This window comes from Carica papaya, chromosome 2 (genome assembly GCF_054855325.1).
Source record: "Carica papaya isolate Zhongbai chromosome 2, ASM5485532v1, whole genome shotgun sequence".
In the NCBI taxonomy this organism is placed as follows: Eukaryota; Viridiplantae; Streptophyta; class Magnoliopsida; order Brassicales; family Caricaceae; genus Carica; species Carica papaya.
The window spans coordinates 23320132-23337556 of NC_142310.1; the positions used below are offsets into that span (position 1 = coordinate 23320132).

Below are 17425 nucleotides of genomic sequence, written 5' to 3' on the forward strand. Positions count from 1 at the left end.
TAAAAGAATTTGGGTGTTACACATTTATTAGTAGTTATATTTTCTATTAGCTAAACATGAAGATATGTAAGTCGAAAATATTTTTGAGAATATGATAAAAAAATATAAAAAAAAAATTATTTATGATGAGAATAGTCATCTAAATACCAAATTGTGTCATTTTATTTATGATATAAATATACATACTCCTTGAATGTTAAAGGAAGCAAAAAACAAAAAAAGGACAAAATTTTTCTTTTTTTTTTTTAGTTGTCGGTCAAATGAAAATTAATCAATTAGAAAAGTTTTAGTGTTCTTAAAAGAAAGCTCTTCCAAGTTTTAAATTATGTATCAGGAATTATATATATATATATATGGGTGGCTGCATTTAAGAGAAGCATCCCTTTTGAACGTTGTTTAAAATAGAACATCCATTTGGGTTGTTTCAGGAAGAAAATATCAACTCCACCTATATTGTCTGTCTCATTTCATTTCATTTCATGATCCTTTAATTATATAAATAAATAGTTGGACATGAACTGAACAACTAACATATTAAAATAAAATAAAATAAATATTAAAATCATTTTCAGAGTGGAGAAAAAAAGATATTCAATTTTGATATAAATAATGCCTTGATCCTCCTTTTTTATTAGAAAATTTAATGTCATCGATAATAAATATTATATATATATATATATATAGAGAGAGAGAGAGAGAAAGAGAGAGAGACCGAAAGCAACGGTTTGTTTTAAAATTTTGATACATACAAGTAAGATTATTACTATGAGATATTTTACTATCAAATTGGCCGAGTTAAAATTATATATTTTTTAATTAAAACCTATCTTTTTTATTTGCCAGAAATTAAATCACGTCATTTGCGTCGGCGACATTATTCTCATTATTTTAATTTTGGATGTATATTATGTGTATGCGCGTGCGTGTGTGTGTGTGTATACATACATACGTACGTACATACACACACACACACACACACACGCTCATGAATTTAATATCATTTAACAAATCATTTTTATGATAGTAATTTTTTTAATTAAAATTTTAAAAATAATTCATTTCGCTGTGAAATATATCACAAGTATTTTTTTAATATATATATATATAGTTAAATGATATTTTATATTTTCAATTTAAATTATATTTTATTTGATTCAGACTGGAATCACAAGCTATATCATTAATCTTACAACAAGCCAACTAAATTATTAATTTGAATGTCTATATATATATATATATATATATATCAGAAAATACCTTACAACAGTTGAAAAGTCAAAAAACAAAAAAAAAAAAAAAAAAAAGTTTGAAAAACATTAACCAAGATCCAAAAGGAAAAAGATCTATTCTCTTCTTCCCAGACATTGAAAATCCAGTAAACTTCTCACCATCTTCCTTCCCTTTTTCCTTCCTCTCCACTCCAACTTCTTTGTTGACTTCCTTTTCTCTTTCCATCCTCATTCAACAACTTTGACGACTCCTCCTACCTTTTTATCCTTATTCTCAACAGAACTCACACTGCATCTGTTCACCATCTTTCATGCCCCATACTTCTTTTTGTATCTACTGCTCACAAACACATTCACATCATCATATATTAATTGATGAAGTTGATGGTCAAATTTTGAACAAACATCATATCTATAATATAGAATGTTAGTATATAACACTTCTAGTTGTGAAAAAAGAAAACATTAAATAACAAACGCTTACATCAATACTTTACAATTTGCTTTAAAAGAACTGAGCAACTTTCTTCATCCCCAGATGCGTAGGCAGACCAAATTCTGGTTAAAGCTCGGTTACAAAAGACTCAGATCCCTCTTTCCACCACTTCGCCACTGGCAGCAGATGCCCTTTCATGCTTTGGAGACGGCAACTTTGGTAGTACCCATGTTGGAGAACCGCTTAGCCATAGGCATTCACCAGTTTCTTTGTGCTTGAAGTCTGGATACTTTTCAGTCCTCTATGAATTAATCCCGGCATAAGGAAATACTCGTATTACCATTAAACAAGAAGAGAAACAAAAAACCAAAAAAAAAAAGAACAGGAGGGCTAAGTCATTCTAGTAGGCTTCTATATTACCTTATCTAATCTGTTGTCCCACCACTTATTTGGGTTTTCAACCAAGTTCTTCCAGGATTCATCCCCTAATTCAAGTCACAATAAATGCTGCTTAACAAAAAAATGCATCATGTTTATGCATTCTCTTTTTGACAAGCACAAAATGTAAAATCAGAAGTAAAAGCTGTTTCTCCAGAGAATATAACTCAACTGTACTCTTTTATGTCTTGTAACAAGTCAACAAGGCTTTCCATCTATTGCAAATTCCAAATTTTTTAGGCAGTTTATGAATACTCCTGTAAAACTTGTAGCCTATACTTCTAATTCATATTCATGTCTAAATTAATTTATAATTTTTCTTTTTCAACTTAAGGTATGAAATCCATTAATTTATGCTTCTCCATATGCCAGGCAGACCCTAGCTTTAGCATCAACAACTCCACACATTTCATACATTTTACAATGTTCAGACTTGTAAAAGGATTAACAGAGAACATTGAGAGGTAAATCAAGGAAATCGTGAGTTTCAACTCAAAGCCAAAGAGACTAATGAATTATCAGAAGTTTAAAATGAAAACGCCATGCCATGCGATCGGCCTACAGTTAATTAGAAGGAAAAAATCCCAAAAATCAAACCAGTAACCATAGTTCTGAATTTTATGCAGAACTGTCTGCACAAGAATAAAAGAATAATACTTGGAAAAACATGCAGATCCCATTTTGCAATAAATTTTCCATGGTATCAAACATAACATTTCCTGCAACATGCACAGTTAGTTGGCCCTCAGAATGAGAATAAAACCTTTTCCTTCTTTCCACATGATTATTAGTTGAAGATTTACAGGGTTCACTATGGTGTCTCTCTTCTAAAAGTCTGCCCAGCTCCCACCCCTTACTGGAATTCTAGTAAAGAAGTTGGCAGTAGAAATGGAATTTGCTTTCTTTAGCAGAAATGTATGACGGTATATTAATCTATCATCATGATCTAGTCAAGGCAGCAAGTATTGATAGGAAAGGGAAGAGCTGACGGGAGTGAAATACTGGATGCCTGAAATGATTACTTTCATTTATCTTTGTAGCTTCAGGTTATAAACGACCATAAACAGGATCTCTATGCTCCTGCTGAAATTGCAGGTTGGTTTCCACATCCAACTTCTCAAACATTTGCATGTCAGATCTCTAAAACTGGCTACAAAAAGGAATTACTTTTAGTGAAAGATGAATATGATTTCTTAGTACATGAAAGTATATAGTTGAGTTTAAACATATGTTTTCATAACAGCTATCACGATGTCTTTTTAAACTATAGTCATAAATATATGTTTTCTCAATAACGTAGAAAAAGCGAGATTAAAGACAATTTTAAAAAAAAATTATTAACAACAAAAACTTGAAGATCTCGGATTTCAATAACCAAAGCAACATCTTACTATTTGAATGATAATCATAAATCGTTTGTCTACTAACTAACTAGAGTATTATGAGTGCCATATACAATTGAAAATAGAAAATCTAGTTAGTATAAAAACAAGTTACATAGAAAGAACTAGGAGATTACTTAGAAAAACAAAATTAAATTCCTATTTCCCTTTATTGTAAAATTTTCCAAAATTTTTATTCCTACAAGAAAGTGAAATAAAATCTTCCTATTCTTTCTAATGTAAAACTTCCCAAAAAGTTTATTTTTCTGAACTGGTTATGCATCACTAAATTTTATGATATTAGGGTTTTTTTATCAAAAGAAAATATATATCAATAGAAAGGAGATACAAACAGGGAGAATTACGTATCCACCAAAAAGCTAAAGAAGAAAGGAGTGAGGCTAGTTAATCCCAATAAAGAATAACAGGCCAATCCCTGTTTAAAACCGCTGAAGTTCTTATTTGGTGACCACCTCTCCAAATTGGTTCATCCAGCAAGAATTTATAATTATTAAAAAAAACATTTTATTGCAAACACACAGATGACATGCAGCATGAATCAGATGTTGTAATGGATCATTCAGAATGCAGTTCCTTTTACTAAAATCCAACACCAAATTGATAAATGATTCTCTACCTAGAGACCAATGGATCAAATACCTTTTCTTTTCACTATTTCCCTTTCTTGGATCCGTGGGCCCATTTTCCAGAAAACCTCAAACAGTTATAATCTTACCGCACAGAGACGAATTCAGCATGCTGCGTTCTTAGACAAATGAAGTGATAAAACACATGGAAATGGTTTATATGATTATGTCCGTAGATATGAATGCAAGTCGCCACATCCTTACTCAACCCAGCATGACATTGAAACATAATTACCAACAAAGTGCCCCTACCTTTTTGTTGCTTGAATTGTTTAAACTTAGAAACTGGTCTGTCAAGCTCCACTGTTTCAAGTTTTTTCAAAACCAGGCGAGGAATCTTATTAAGCCAAAGTGCATGACCACCATCCTTGCGTTTAAAATCAGGAAATTTTGGCTTCACCTAAGGATTAAGAAAATAAGAAGTACCTTGTTCATTAAATAATAAACTTTAACATAATGAAAACAAAAACAAAAAGGACATTACCAATCCCTTTTTTTTATCATCACGGTAATCCCACCACTCTTGTGGATTATCAAGAAGGTCTTTCCAAGAGCCAAATCCATTATCTTCATCTCTCTTCACACTAGCTGAAATTGTCAAATCGTACTCGGTATTCAATCTAAGCAAATTATTATCTAAAACAAATTTTAAAACCTAAATACAAGTTACATGATGGTAAAAATATTTTTCATGCAAAATGCCATCAACATGAGCACTTCAAGAAAGTTTCAAACACAAAACCGAAAAGAGAAGAAACAGTTTCACACTAAAATGTGATATAGTTTCTTTTGATCCATTTGGATTTCTCATCAATCTACATTTTCAGGATAACAAAGGGGAGATTTTTCATTGAGAAGCTTAAATTGGGATTTGTATAATTACGAAAATAACTGATGATACAGGTTTTAGTCAAATGTTTTTGCTTAATATTCCATTTTTTACCTACATTAGTATATAAAGAATGAAACAGTTATAATTTTGAACAATTAAATTGTTGATGTGTCATACAATCTCAAATTTAATCAGCTTTGTGAAAATATATATATATATATATACATACACACACGTTCAATTAGCTACTAAGATAAGAACCATTCTAGTTACATGAAAAGCAAATGTGCAAAATCTGCCACTGACCCTTAAAAGGTGAACACATCTTAACAAACAAGTACAGCTTTGTGAGTAAAACCATTATATCAAAAGAAAAAATAAAAGGTGCAAATAATTTACAATCTTGTATGGATGTCAGAACAATAGATAAACACAACATTTACCGGAATGTTCTAATACACCTTTTCTCCATGGTGCAAAGTCTTGCTTCGCTCGAGAATCTTCCTCAACAAAATTGAGACTGTGTACCATAACCTGACATGATCAAAGCAACCTTTTAAGCTTCTTATCAAGTAATGGTCTATTTTGTCACCAGATATCTGTGTAAAAATAAGTCTAAGTGGTATGTCGCAAAGCTCAGGATCCAGGTAGCTTGTTGCCTTAATATTATGTAAACAAATGCTCCATAATGCATTACCTGGATATTCACTGGTGTTTGAGGTGTAGTGGAAGGAGGAGCATCTGCAAAAAGTTGTCCTGATATATGGATGTGATCATTTTTCTTCAAATGGCAAGCAGCAACATGAGCCAAATCACCTTCAAATATAATCGGGATCCTAATAATATCACAAACAAAGCACATAACATTCGCAACGTTGCAAAAGAATAACATAAACATGGATCCACTGTAAGACCACAAGAAGAACAAAATTCAATTAAGCAAAAAGCAATGAAGAGATAATAGAACTGGAAAAAAACAAAAAAAAACAGAAGTCAATAAAAAACCAATTGGTACATAGAAACAACTCTAGTTTTCATTCCCATATTCACATATACCTTTCAGATAAAAAGTATGCAACTTAATTAGCATGAAAGAAAAAAGATGGCAAAAACATTGGTGTTTGAGGAAAAAAAATAATATTGTAGAAAATATTTTAATTTGTCTTTTGACAAACACAAGTCACATGCATGATTTCAGTGAATAAGTACATGCATAAACGGGTATGAATCTAGAAAATGTTCTGGTGAACCCCGAGGAGTTTGAAAGGAAAATGTGGTCTGAGAAAAACAACATATACAAGTAAATAGACTTTTTTAACACAGTCAGACATAAACGAGTGAGCAAACCGTTCAGGCACAAAAGACAAGATCATCACACTGGTGATTTTCATTTCCCCATAACTAGAATGCTTATTTATAAATACACCCATATGCATATCCGCACACGTTTTTCAACAACATCTTCCACGCTCGTAAAAGTAAGGAGGTATGTTTATTAATTGCAAAGCAATACAAGATAAGAAAGAATTGAAGAGTAAGGGAATGAAGTATGAGGGTACCAGACGCCAGAAGAGTCAGACGAAGAAGAACGCTGGGAGATGACGGTTCCTGCCCAGAACTTGCCATCGGAGGCAGCCTGGAATTCTACCGTCTGATTCACGAAGCCAATCAGATTCACTGAGTTGGCTACCTTCGGCTGGTACGGTATCTCAGCGGGCCTCGGCCACGACGGTGTCTCTGCCATCTCTATGGGCGTATTGGTTAATTTGTAAGATTTGGGTTCAGCACCACTGCCAGTTCTGCTTGCAGTGGTAGTAGAAATGGAGTGAAACTGTTGCAAGATAACCCATGTTCTTTCTCTTGTTGGTGTTGCTCTCAACTGAGAAGATGAATATACGCGCCTTGCTAGAGCCTTAGCAAGAGAACTCATGGTTTCGTGTGAAAGAAATCAACACTGAAACCGATTCTACTAATCGATTTTTAAGGATAATTACATCAGCAGAGAGATGAAAATCAAGAAATTTGACCCAAAAGAAAAAAAAAATGAAAAACCCTTCTAGGGTTTAAGAGACAAGAAAAGAGAGAGAGACGAAGGAGAACAATTGGGCGGACGGGGAGGTAAGGGGCCTTTTTGTAATTTTGTTGCGTAGCCGTGTTTTAAAGGATGCTTTTGAAATTAAATTACTATTTATTTTGTTATGAGAGAATTTGAAATAAAATATGAAATCTGAATTATTTATTTTGTGCGTATAATAATAACGTTTGTTGTTATTAGGTTGATATTTGATAATTATTCTAACAATAAAATCTAATCTAAAGAAAAAAAAAATACAATTTGATTTAAGTGGAGTTGGGAAATATTTCTTACCATTCAATAAAAATTTATTATTTTATATCTTGAATTATTAGTTTTTTATTTTAAATAATTGAAGTGCATCTTTAATTAAATTTAAATTTTGGCAAGTTAATTAATTTAGTGCTTACCATAAACAATTATGATATTGCAATTACACATTAATTAAATATCTTTAATTAGCACAATATCAAAATTTAAACATTAATATTGATTAATATAAACTGTGTTGGATGAGATCGATTAGGATATAACTAATTAGCTACCAGGATATGTATTACTTACTTATTATGATTATATATATATATACACACACACACTTTCAACTCAATGAAACAAATCATGAAATGATAATGCAAAAAAGAAATATATTATTAGGAAAGATACATACATATATATTGTTTACGAACTGAATATTTACGCATGCATGATAAGCTACTTGTAAATATTTATTAAACAAAACCCAAATGACATTCTCACCCAATTACTCAAATCTTCAAATCAAAAGCTAGAAATACAGAAGCTTTTGCGTCGTACATATTAATTTACAAGAAGCATAGTTAGTACATATATATATATATATATGTATATCTATATTCTAGGTAGCTGCTCATATTATTGAAGGAAGCGTCGATCTGTCTAATAATATCGAGTTAAAGGAACGTCATCCGAGAAAAACCCTTCAAAATTTTCCATGTTAACATCAGTAGGTAAAGCGGATGAAGAAGAAATTACTGCTTGACCAGTACTGCTTATAACATGATTTTGCTGCTGCCGATCATGATGAATATCATACAGTGATTGATGCTGATGCTGATGATAGCTGGTAGCTGCAGCCATGGAGGAAGAAGAAGAAGAAGAAGAAGACAAAGGCGCGGCTGAGCCAAAACTCAAGTTAACCGGCCCGGTGCGTCGGTGCACAGGGCAGCCCGTGAAGTGCTGAACCAGGGCTCGAAAATTAGTGGCGTCTGCATTAAGCAGTGTTGTGGGTGTCTTTTTAGAAACTCTGGATCTTGATCTTCGGCTCGGTTTAGAAGGAGTTTGACCAGTTTGACTACTCACCTGGAGATTACTATCACTTACTTGAGCATCCATGGAGAACCTAAGAGGAAAAGATCCGGCCACCATAGGATCATCACTCCTTTGCTGATTATGATCATGAAACTGAAAGCTTCTCATATCATTATTCATGGCTGCTGCCTTGAATATAATTTGAGGGGTAGAATATATAATTAATTGTAGTCAAAAGTAAACATGCATACTTTTGACTCAAGTGGCGAAAAGATGACAAGAGTTTCTTGGAAACTACACGTCTTAAATATGAATTTGTATACACATGTAAGCTTTGCTTTTTCTTAATTGTTGGTGGTTGGGGTTTATGATGTTGGATTCTTTTTCAAATGGTCAAATTTTTGTTTAGAAAATGAGAGTTTTCAATCATCTCCTCCACCTAATCGATCTAACATTTATTTAATATTATTTATCTACTCCTTTCAGAAAGATAAAATCTAAACTCCTGTATAAATTTTAGTATATTTATAAAATATATTGCCGAAATAATTAACCTAAACGGCTGAAACTGGAAAGACAATAGTGTAATTTTTATTTGTAATAAGACAACAATGATTTTATACACAAGTACAATTTACATGGAAAAGGGTGATACATCATGGCCCGTGGTGTGTGAGGGCAAACGAGAAGAAAACAGGAATCAAGAAAAACAAAAATACACCCAAAATTTTGGGTTAACAACTCAAATCAACCTCACCCATTTCATCCAATCACCTAAAACTTCTTCTCTCCTACTCTACAGTTATTTCTAATATGGTAGTCAGTCTAGGTTTCTTGTATCTCCTCAGAAGCAAAGAAGAACACACAACAGTTACAGAAGAAAGAGCCATACATGCACCGGCAGCCCATGGTGGCAACTTGATTCCCAGAGAAGGAAAGAAAACCCCTGCAGCTACAGGAATCGCAATTACATTGTAAGCCATCGCAAATACGTAGTTGAGACGAATTCGTGAAAAAGTTTTCCTTGAAAGATCAATCGCTGTGATAACATCTTCTAAGTTATTTCTCATCAACACATAGTCTGCCGCTTCTATTGCTATGTCTGTCCCTGCCCCAATTGCCATCCCAACGTCTGCAGCAGCTAAAGCAGGGGAATCATTGATCCCATCACCCACCATTGCAACTTTGCTTCCATCTTCCTGAAATGACTGGATAACGTCCGCTTTTCCTGCTGGCATTACCTCTGCCCTAACATCATGAATGCCAACCTGCCAAAAGCAATAATTAGGCTGATCAAACACCTAACCCACTCGATTGTGATTGGGAGCTAAATGTTAAGACCAAACACCAATTGCTGAGATAAACATTTTTCAGTTTTTATCCAGAAATTCATTTGCACTGTCACAAAATACGTGTGCCAAAACTGAAAGTGAATATTTAAAATATGATCAGACAAATTTGATTGAGTTTCAAAAAAAAAAACAATAGATTGCTTTAGTGTTTTCTAGAAGATTATATTTATTTATGTTTGAATACCACAGAATACATACACTTACAAATATAATCAACAATATCAACATACATAAATTAGGAAATAAAACTTTAAAACATATTTCCATTTATCAATCAGAGCCTATTAGTGCGAATTTGTGCTTTAATGTGTAGGCGTTTCTTCAAGAACAAATCTTCTAATTGTCAGTTTAAGGGTCAAAATTGTATTGAGATCATTGCATAAATAGATCAAATATACATACCTCCCTGGCAACAGCCCTCGCAGTTCTCCAATTATCCCCTGTAACCATGACAGGTATGACACCCATCTTAAGAAGACCCTCCACAACTACAGCAGCCTCTCTTTTTAATGGGTCTGCAACACCCAAAACACCAATCAAGTTATTATCCTGAGCAACAAGTATGCCTGTCTTGGCACTTTCTTCCAGTTCTACCATAAAACTTTCAACATTGGTTGGAATGCTGATTCCACTTTCTGCCATCAGCTTCCGATTGCCAACCTGTTCAGTAAATATTACTCCAATAAGCAAAATCCCCAAGGTAAATATAATTAGGCTATAGCAACATCTTATGCTGAATATTACCAAAACCCGCTTTCCATCAATAAAGCACCGGATTCCTCTTCCTGGCAGAGCAGAGAAATCTGAGACATCAAGAAGCCATCCAGATACAGTGGATATTTTGTTGTCGCTCTTGTCCTTGATTGAAGAAGGCTCATCAAAGAAATGAAAGTGACGAACATATTCCACAATTGCTTTTGCTAATGGGTGTTCACTGCTAGCCTATGCATGGAGAATGTAAGAATTAATGTTATTGGCCATCAGCATTTTTCTACAGCATAATACGTAGACCACAAGAAATTACCTCTGCAGAAGCCACCAATGTAAGAAATTGGCCTCGATCCATCCCTGAGAAAACTTTTGCAGTTGTAACTGCAGCTTTCCCCTGGGTTAGGGTTCCTGTTTTATCAAACACTACATACTTAACCTTCTGTGCCCTTTCCAATGCATCCCCTCCTTTTATCAGCACACCATTATTTGCCCCAACCCCTGTTGCAACCATGACAGCAGTTGGAGTTGCCAAGCCAAGAGCACAGGGACATGCAATCACCACAACTGATATTGCAAACATGAGAGCAAAAACAAAGTGGTTTCCATTTTCCGGTAGCCACTGTTCTGGGTAAGCTCCAACAATTCCACCAATAAGCCTATAGACAATTAAACAAAAATTTGTAGTCTTTCTTCTATAAATCCAGTTGGGAATGTGAATGTACAAGTCAATCTATACTCACCAACCCAATAATGTTATCAATGACATCGCAACAACCACAGGAACAAAAATGCTTGCAACCTGCAACCCGGAGACACAAGTACATAAGCAAAGTACTTAAGTTACTGAAAATTTAAAAATTCTATATCCTAATAAACCTTTTCATTGCAGCTACAATTACAAAACAGTCGGTATAGACCTTAAGCTAACAAGTGGCTAAATTCAAGAAAGACAGCAAGCCTGAAAACATATAGGCAGCCCTATCTGTCAAATACAATCAACTTTCTCAATCACACCAAAACTCCATGTTCATAGCACTTGATAAATGTTTATTATCCAAATATAATGGAGTAAAAATATCTTCATAGCACTTGATAAACGTTTATTATCCAAATATAACAGAAATAAAAATTTCTTAGTGTAAGGTAAACGGGACACAGTCACAGATAGATATACAAGTTATATCAATATCTTCTATAAATGGCAACAAAAAACAAAATCTTTTCTAGAAAGCTCCTCTTCTTCAGCATGCAAGTTTTTAGTCATTTCACCTCATCAATTTTCACTTCCAGGTGAATGCAAAAATATAATTCTTTACCGCACTAAATGAATGTTTACTATTTGCAGCCAAAACCATGGAATAACCATTAAACATATCCAATTTAAAAAAAAAAACGCTTACAAAGTCAGCAAACTTTTGAATAGGAGCCTTGGACATCTGGGCTGTCTCAACCAAGCTAATTATCTGACTCAGAACTGCATCAGATCCTACTTTGGTAGCTTGTACATGAAGGGCGCCATGTAAGTTTATTGTGCCTCCAATAACAGGTGAATTTACCTCTTTCACGACAGGCACAGATTCACCAGTTACCATACTTTCATTGACATAGCTTGAACCCCACACAACCACACCATCCGCCGGAAGCTTTGTACCGGGAAGAACCTTTAATGTGTCACCAGGCTGAATTAGCAAAGCATCAATTTCCCTCTCCCCAATACACTTTCCACCTAGAATGCCAATAAAGTGAACATTAATTAGTTTTATGATGGTTTTGCATGCCATTAGCCTCAAATTTGTTCTCCTTCAAGACTAAAACAAAAACTATCATATGTGATCTTCTCAGAAACATTGTTATACATGAAATACACAGGTACCAACCTACATGAAGTAGCATACCAAAAGTCTAGGGTGAAGTGGCATATACCTTTGTCTTTGATTATTAAAATTGCAGTTGCTGGTGCAAGTTCTACTAGCTTCTTAATAGCATCAGATGTTTTTCCCTTTGCAAGGCATTCCAGATATTTCCCCAACAACACAAATGTTATCAGCATGGAACTTGTTTCAAAGTATGTTGGAGACCAAAAACCAGTTACTGCACCATATAGAAGTGCACCAACAGAGTAAAAATAAGCCGCCGAAGTCCCAAGTGCAACCAAAACATCCATGTTAGTCGAACCATTTCGAAGAGCTCTCCCTGCTGCAATGTAGAAGCGCTTTCCAACAACAAACTGAACAACACTTACCAATGCCCATTTCAACCAATCACCCATCAAGAAGGGTCCACATCTCCAAAGCAGTAAGGAATCCAGAAGTGGAATGTGAGGACAAACTACTCGTATGAGAAAAACAGGAATCTGGAACAAATTCATCAATGGAAGAAAAGTTAAATTACTGGAAAGAGTTAATTTCTTTTAAATAGGCTTCAGCGGAAAGCCTCCACGAAATTGTTTTAGGCATTTGCTCCAATGTAAAAGTTAGGAAGATTAGGCATAGCCCATAGACAAGTTTATGTCGTATAAACACAGTAGCATTGCAGGATACTTATATCAGAGACAGAGTACAAGCATTTGCAGTGCAAAGCAATATGCAGAAAAATGGTTCAGTGGAGAGAGAGAAAGAGGAAATTTTATCACAGAAAAAAGAGGAAAAAAATAAAGAGAGAAAACTTGTTCACATAAAAAAAAGAAGAAAAACAATGCAATACCTTGAGTACCAGAAAAAAGGCAGAAAATAAGCATATTACACATCCAGGGACATGTCTAAATGTTTAGGGAACATAACGTGTTCAGAAAAGGAAGAAGAGAGGGACAATATGTGGCACTCACACTGAGAAAAAGACTGGAGATAAAAAGACGGAACATGTTTGAGGTTTCTTCGAAGTCTTTAGAAGTCATCCTTGCATAAGGATTCATAACATGTAATTTAAACTTTCCGTTGCCTCCTCCCTCAATCCCATCAACCAAGGATCTAGGACTGACAACTTCAGGATCAAAAACTATTTGTAGTACCCCTGATGCCCAGTCAAAACGAAACTGCCTCACCCCTTTTAACCGGCTAAGTATGCCTTCCAGGAGCTGTACATCCACCTCGTTGAATACCCCAGTAACTCCAAGGATGATCTTATCCTGCTCACTGCTTTGAACAAATGAAGCTTCAAAGCCAGCATCTTCAATAGCATTTATTATATCATCCTTACTGACCACAGTGGGATCATATTCAACTTCTCCTAATGAAGTAGCCAACGCAACCACAGCCTTTTTGACACCAGGAAGGGCTCTTAAAATACCTTCAACAGAGTTGACACAAGCTGCACATGTCATACCCCCTATTGTAAACTGCCCCAAAAGGGTTGCATTAGATTTTCTCCCAGTTGTAGAGGGTTCTGGTAGAATCTCTGCCTCAAACCCTGCATCTTCGATGGCATTTTTTATGTCCTCTCCCTGAAATTTAAGACAGGGTTATAGAATACTTTAAATATAGTTATGGCTTTAGAAAAGTAAGATTCTTCTCGTCATAACCAATGCAGTCAATGAGAGGATATAATCAGCCACAGCAAGAACGAAGAACTTAAGCTTCTCATTGGAAACTCTTAAAATCACAAACTGTTAATAAAATTTAGACAGGATGGGGAAGACACAGGGAGAAAACTTCAAAGATTCTGAGAAGTGAGTGACCATTAAGGCACATATGAACCTCCAATCAAATCTCTATAACTCTGAAACCTCAAGGGTCTGAAATTCTAAGAGGAACCGATGCACGTTTCCAGAAAAGATCTCAAATCCATGTTTGAGCATTGAACGGTGGAAGATAGGAATTACCATTTGTGGTGGAAAAAATAGGCGAGGGTCAACCAACACATGATTTACCTGCGTAAATCACTTCAGTCCAATAACAAGCATGACTACAAAGAAAAAACAACATTAGAAAGGAAATAGAAAAGGATATCCAGCAGCTCTTGAGTATCCTTAGAAACCGCTACCAACCAATTGCTCGAATCAACAATAATACAAACAAAAACCAAACCATTGATGAGTAACGTTGAAGGATGACATATTTCAGAATCAGATTAATCAAATGGCAAGAAAACAGGAACATAAAGTGAAATAAACTAACAAAGTTCAAGCACGAAAACACCTACCAAAGATTTATTGTTTACTTAAAAACAACACTAACTCGTGATCCAACTCAAACATTATTGACAAACAAGGGAAACCAAACCCATTTAACAACAACAGTAACTCTTGATCCAACTCAAAGGTTATCGAGAAACAAGGGAAATTAGCCCATTTCCCAAATTACCATAAAAAGCATTCAAACCCAGATGCCAGATGTAATAACACTAACTTCAGCAGGAAAAAAAAAACACCTATTTATCATCATGGAAAGCAAATCAAATTATTACCAAAAACAGCAATTAGAACCCACCACAAGAAGCAGAAGTTAACCATGAGAATTCCCAGAGAAAAAGAAAGAGAATAATAGTACTAAGAAGCAAATCAAAGAACCAAACAAAAGAAACCGTAACCAAAACCATCAGCCTAAATCCAAATTAATCGCGAGAGAGAAAGAAAACTTGGAAACGAAATTATTAACACTAACCTTGACCAAAGAGGGATCTAAAACGACATCAGCCTTGTTTTGCAACAAGGCCACACTTGCTGCCAAGATCCCATTAACGCTCTTCAAAGCAGCTTCAACAGAATTCGAACAAGCAGCACATGTCATTCCCGTCACAGTCAATTGAATTCTCCTCATACCCTCTTCGACTTTTACAAAATTATCGCTGTTTCCGTCTTCATATGAGTCCAAAAGCCGCACCTCCTCCATGTCACCGGAATCTTCGATGGTCGCCGGCGGTACTCTACCACCGGCGACCGCTGTCAGCTGCAGGTGCCTCCCGCTCGGCGCCATTGACTTGGGCACACCGAGCCGAGATGGATACGGCAAAATTTCTCTCTCTATAATCTTAAAATGTAGATTTATAAAGACAGAGAGAAGGAAAGAGGAAAAGAAAAGCCAAGGGGAGGTTTCCGAGGGCGAAGGTGGAGACAGCAATTGCGTGCATAAAAGATTGTAGGGATATTGAATTACTTAATTACCCTTAACTTTTATATTTTTTTTTTCCTTCTCTATGACTTTGTACTTGCATTTCTAAGTGTTGTACTGCAACGTGTGAAATAGTTTTGTATATCTATATCTGTGTGTGTGTGTGTGTGTGTATATATATATGTATATTAAGGAAGAAAATAAATTTCTTTTTTCTTAAAGAAATTAATCATTTCTATCTAATAAATTTAAATTTTACTTAATATAATAAAGTTAATTTTTTAAAAAAATGGTGTTGCTTAAATTGACTTTGGTTTAAAAAAAGAATATTGAAGTATTTGGATATAACCCTATAATTATTAATAAACCTAAGATACAAATTAGTACGTGTTTCCATATTGATTTCATTATGTTTGTAATGCATGTGCGGTAACGTAATATTACAAGGAAAAATTAGCTGGGTTAAGCGACTTACGTAATATATAATATATAATTACAAATAAAAAAAATTATATGCGTATAATTATGATAGTAAGATTCTTCTAAATAAAATTTAAAAAATAAGATATGAATTACTTACTTCAAATCATTTTTAATTTAAAGCACGAGTACATATATATATATATATATAATTTAAAATTGTAGTCAAAAGCTTAAAAAGCACGTGATACTCATATTTGATGCTGCATTTAATTAATGAATCAGTGCATGTACTACATCAAATTTTAAATTTGAAATAAGGTTAATTAATCATGATATTTAAATTATTTTTGAAATCATTTGTTAAAATGTAATTTAATTGCCCTCGTATTAATCAACTTAATAACAAGATTTTACTTTGAAAAAATTCTTAAATATTACATTTAAAGAACATGAAATATTTCCTATAAAAATAATATATAAATGTCCAAAACTTAATGAAAAATGATATATTGAATTAGTGAAATAATAGCGAAAATAATTATGAGTTTATGATTTACATTATTTGTACAGTAAATCATGATACCCAATAGAGTTACGAGAATGTTTCCTTTAGCGAACTGAAAATAACGAAAAAAAAAAAAACATAACTAAAGTTTTATAGGGTTAACCTTCACTGAACAATTCTAATGAAATGTGGAAGACAAACTTTTAGTCGCAACCTTCTTACTGTTCAGAATCTAAATCTTAGTTTTCTTGATATAAAATTGTTAAATAAGGATGATGAATTATACTAACCCAGTAAAAATGTCAATGCTTAACATCGATACAGAAAACCAAATGTTGATAGAAATCGTAAGACAATCTATGGATCTATTATATTTCGTAGGTAAATTCATTTAATTTAAAAACGTAATTTTCATACTCACCTTTATGAGTTTAAAAATGTAATGCCCAAATTTAATTTAATAAAAATTAAATTAATTTATAATTTTAAATTTTTTAATTTTTTAATTTTAATTTAGTATAAAAGTGAAGAAAATTTGATGGATGATGAAATTAAAAATAATTTTGAGAAAAAATGGTGAAAATTTGGGTTCTTGGGGTATTTTTAAAAGAAAAATCAGAAACTGGAGGGTCAAAATGTAATTAAAGAAAGTTGTACCACGTAAGATGCCCGGTCAGCAGCCCCGACGAACCAGAACGCGACGCGCACCAACGGATGCTGACGCGGTGCCACGCGAGGGGCCACGCGAGTGGTCTACGTACCCGCGATCAAACAGCCCAGATCTATTCCCGCGTGCACAGACAGCCCGGATACGTCCCCCCAAATACGATCGGACGGTCAGATTTAAACGCGATCAACGGTGCAGATCCACTTCCTATTTAAACACAATTGGATGGCCCAGATTAGATTGCGATGAACAGTCCAGATTCACTTCCTATTTAATTACGATCGGACGGTTTAGATCAAATGCGACAGACAGTTCAGATTAAATAAAGACGGATATAAATAACCCTCTTCACACCAAATCGTAGCCCTAACCACCAGACCTCCCCCCCAGCCGG

At 34.2% G+C, this 17425-nt stretch overlaps 2 protein-coding genes across 7 annotated transcripts; both read right to left on the minus strand.

Moving 5' to 3' along the window:
* Positions 1 to 1441: 1441 nt before the first annotated feature.
* On the minus strand, positions 1442 to 7101 carry LOC110817395 (protein OSB2, chloroplastic-like). 5 transcript variants are annotated; one of them, XR_002540189.2, is made up of 8 exons: positions 6524 to 7098; positions 5662 to 5800; positions 5408 to 5498; positions 4617 to 4720; positions 4385 to 4532; positions 2086 to 2150; positions 1714 to 1966; positions 1442 to 1566 (listed from the first exon to the last, which is right to left on the minus strand). XR_002540189.2 is itself a non-coding variant. In XM_022045908.2 (7 exons), exons 1-7 carry the CDS (start codon positions 6892 to 6894, stop codon positions 1814 to 1816), a joined length of 1053 nt encoding a protein of 350 aa, XP_021901600.1. In that variant the 5' UTR covers positions 6895 to 7099; the 3' UTR covers positions 1623 to 1813. The 5 variants fall into 5 exon arrangements, 3 of the variants coding, with proteins under 3 accessions (XP_021901600.1, XP_021901599.1, XP_088069836.1); XM_022045908.2 differs by lacking the exon at positions 1442 to 1566 and having other exon boundaries at positions 1623 to 1966; positions 5426 to 5498; positions 6524 to 7099; XM_022045907.2 differs by lacking the exon at positions 1442 to 1566 and having other exon boundaries at positions 1623 to 1966.
* A 1796-nt stretch (positions 7102 to 8897) lies between these two features.
* RAN1 (copper-exporting ATPase / responsive-to-antagonist 1 / copper-transporting ATPase (RAN1)) lies at positions 8898 to 15434 on the minus strand. 2 transcript variants are annotated; one of them, XM_088213708.1, is made up of 10 exons: positions 14990 to 15434; positions 14209 to 14256; positions 13216 to 13830; positions 12315 to 12744; positions 11792 to 12117; positions 11132 to 11190; positions 10705 to 11047; positions 10425 to 10622; positions 10083 to 10340; positions 8898 to 9596 (listed from the first exon to the last, which is right to left on the minus strand). In XM_088213708.1, exons 1-10 carry the CDS (start codon positions 15299 to 15301, stop codon positions 9120 to 9122), a joined length of 3066 nt encoding a protein of 1021 aa, XP_088069834.1. In that variant the 5' UTR covers positions 15302 to 15434; the 3' UTR covers positions 8898 to 9119. The 2 variants fall into 2 exon arrangements, with proteins under 2 accessions (XP_088069834.1, XP_088069835.1); XM_088213709.1 differs by lacking the exon at positions 14209 to 14256 and having other exon boundaries at positions 14990 to 15433.
* Positions 15435 to 17425: the final 1991 nt, after the last annotated feature.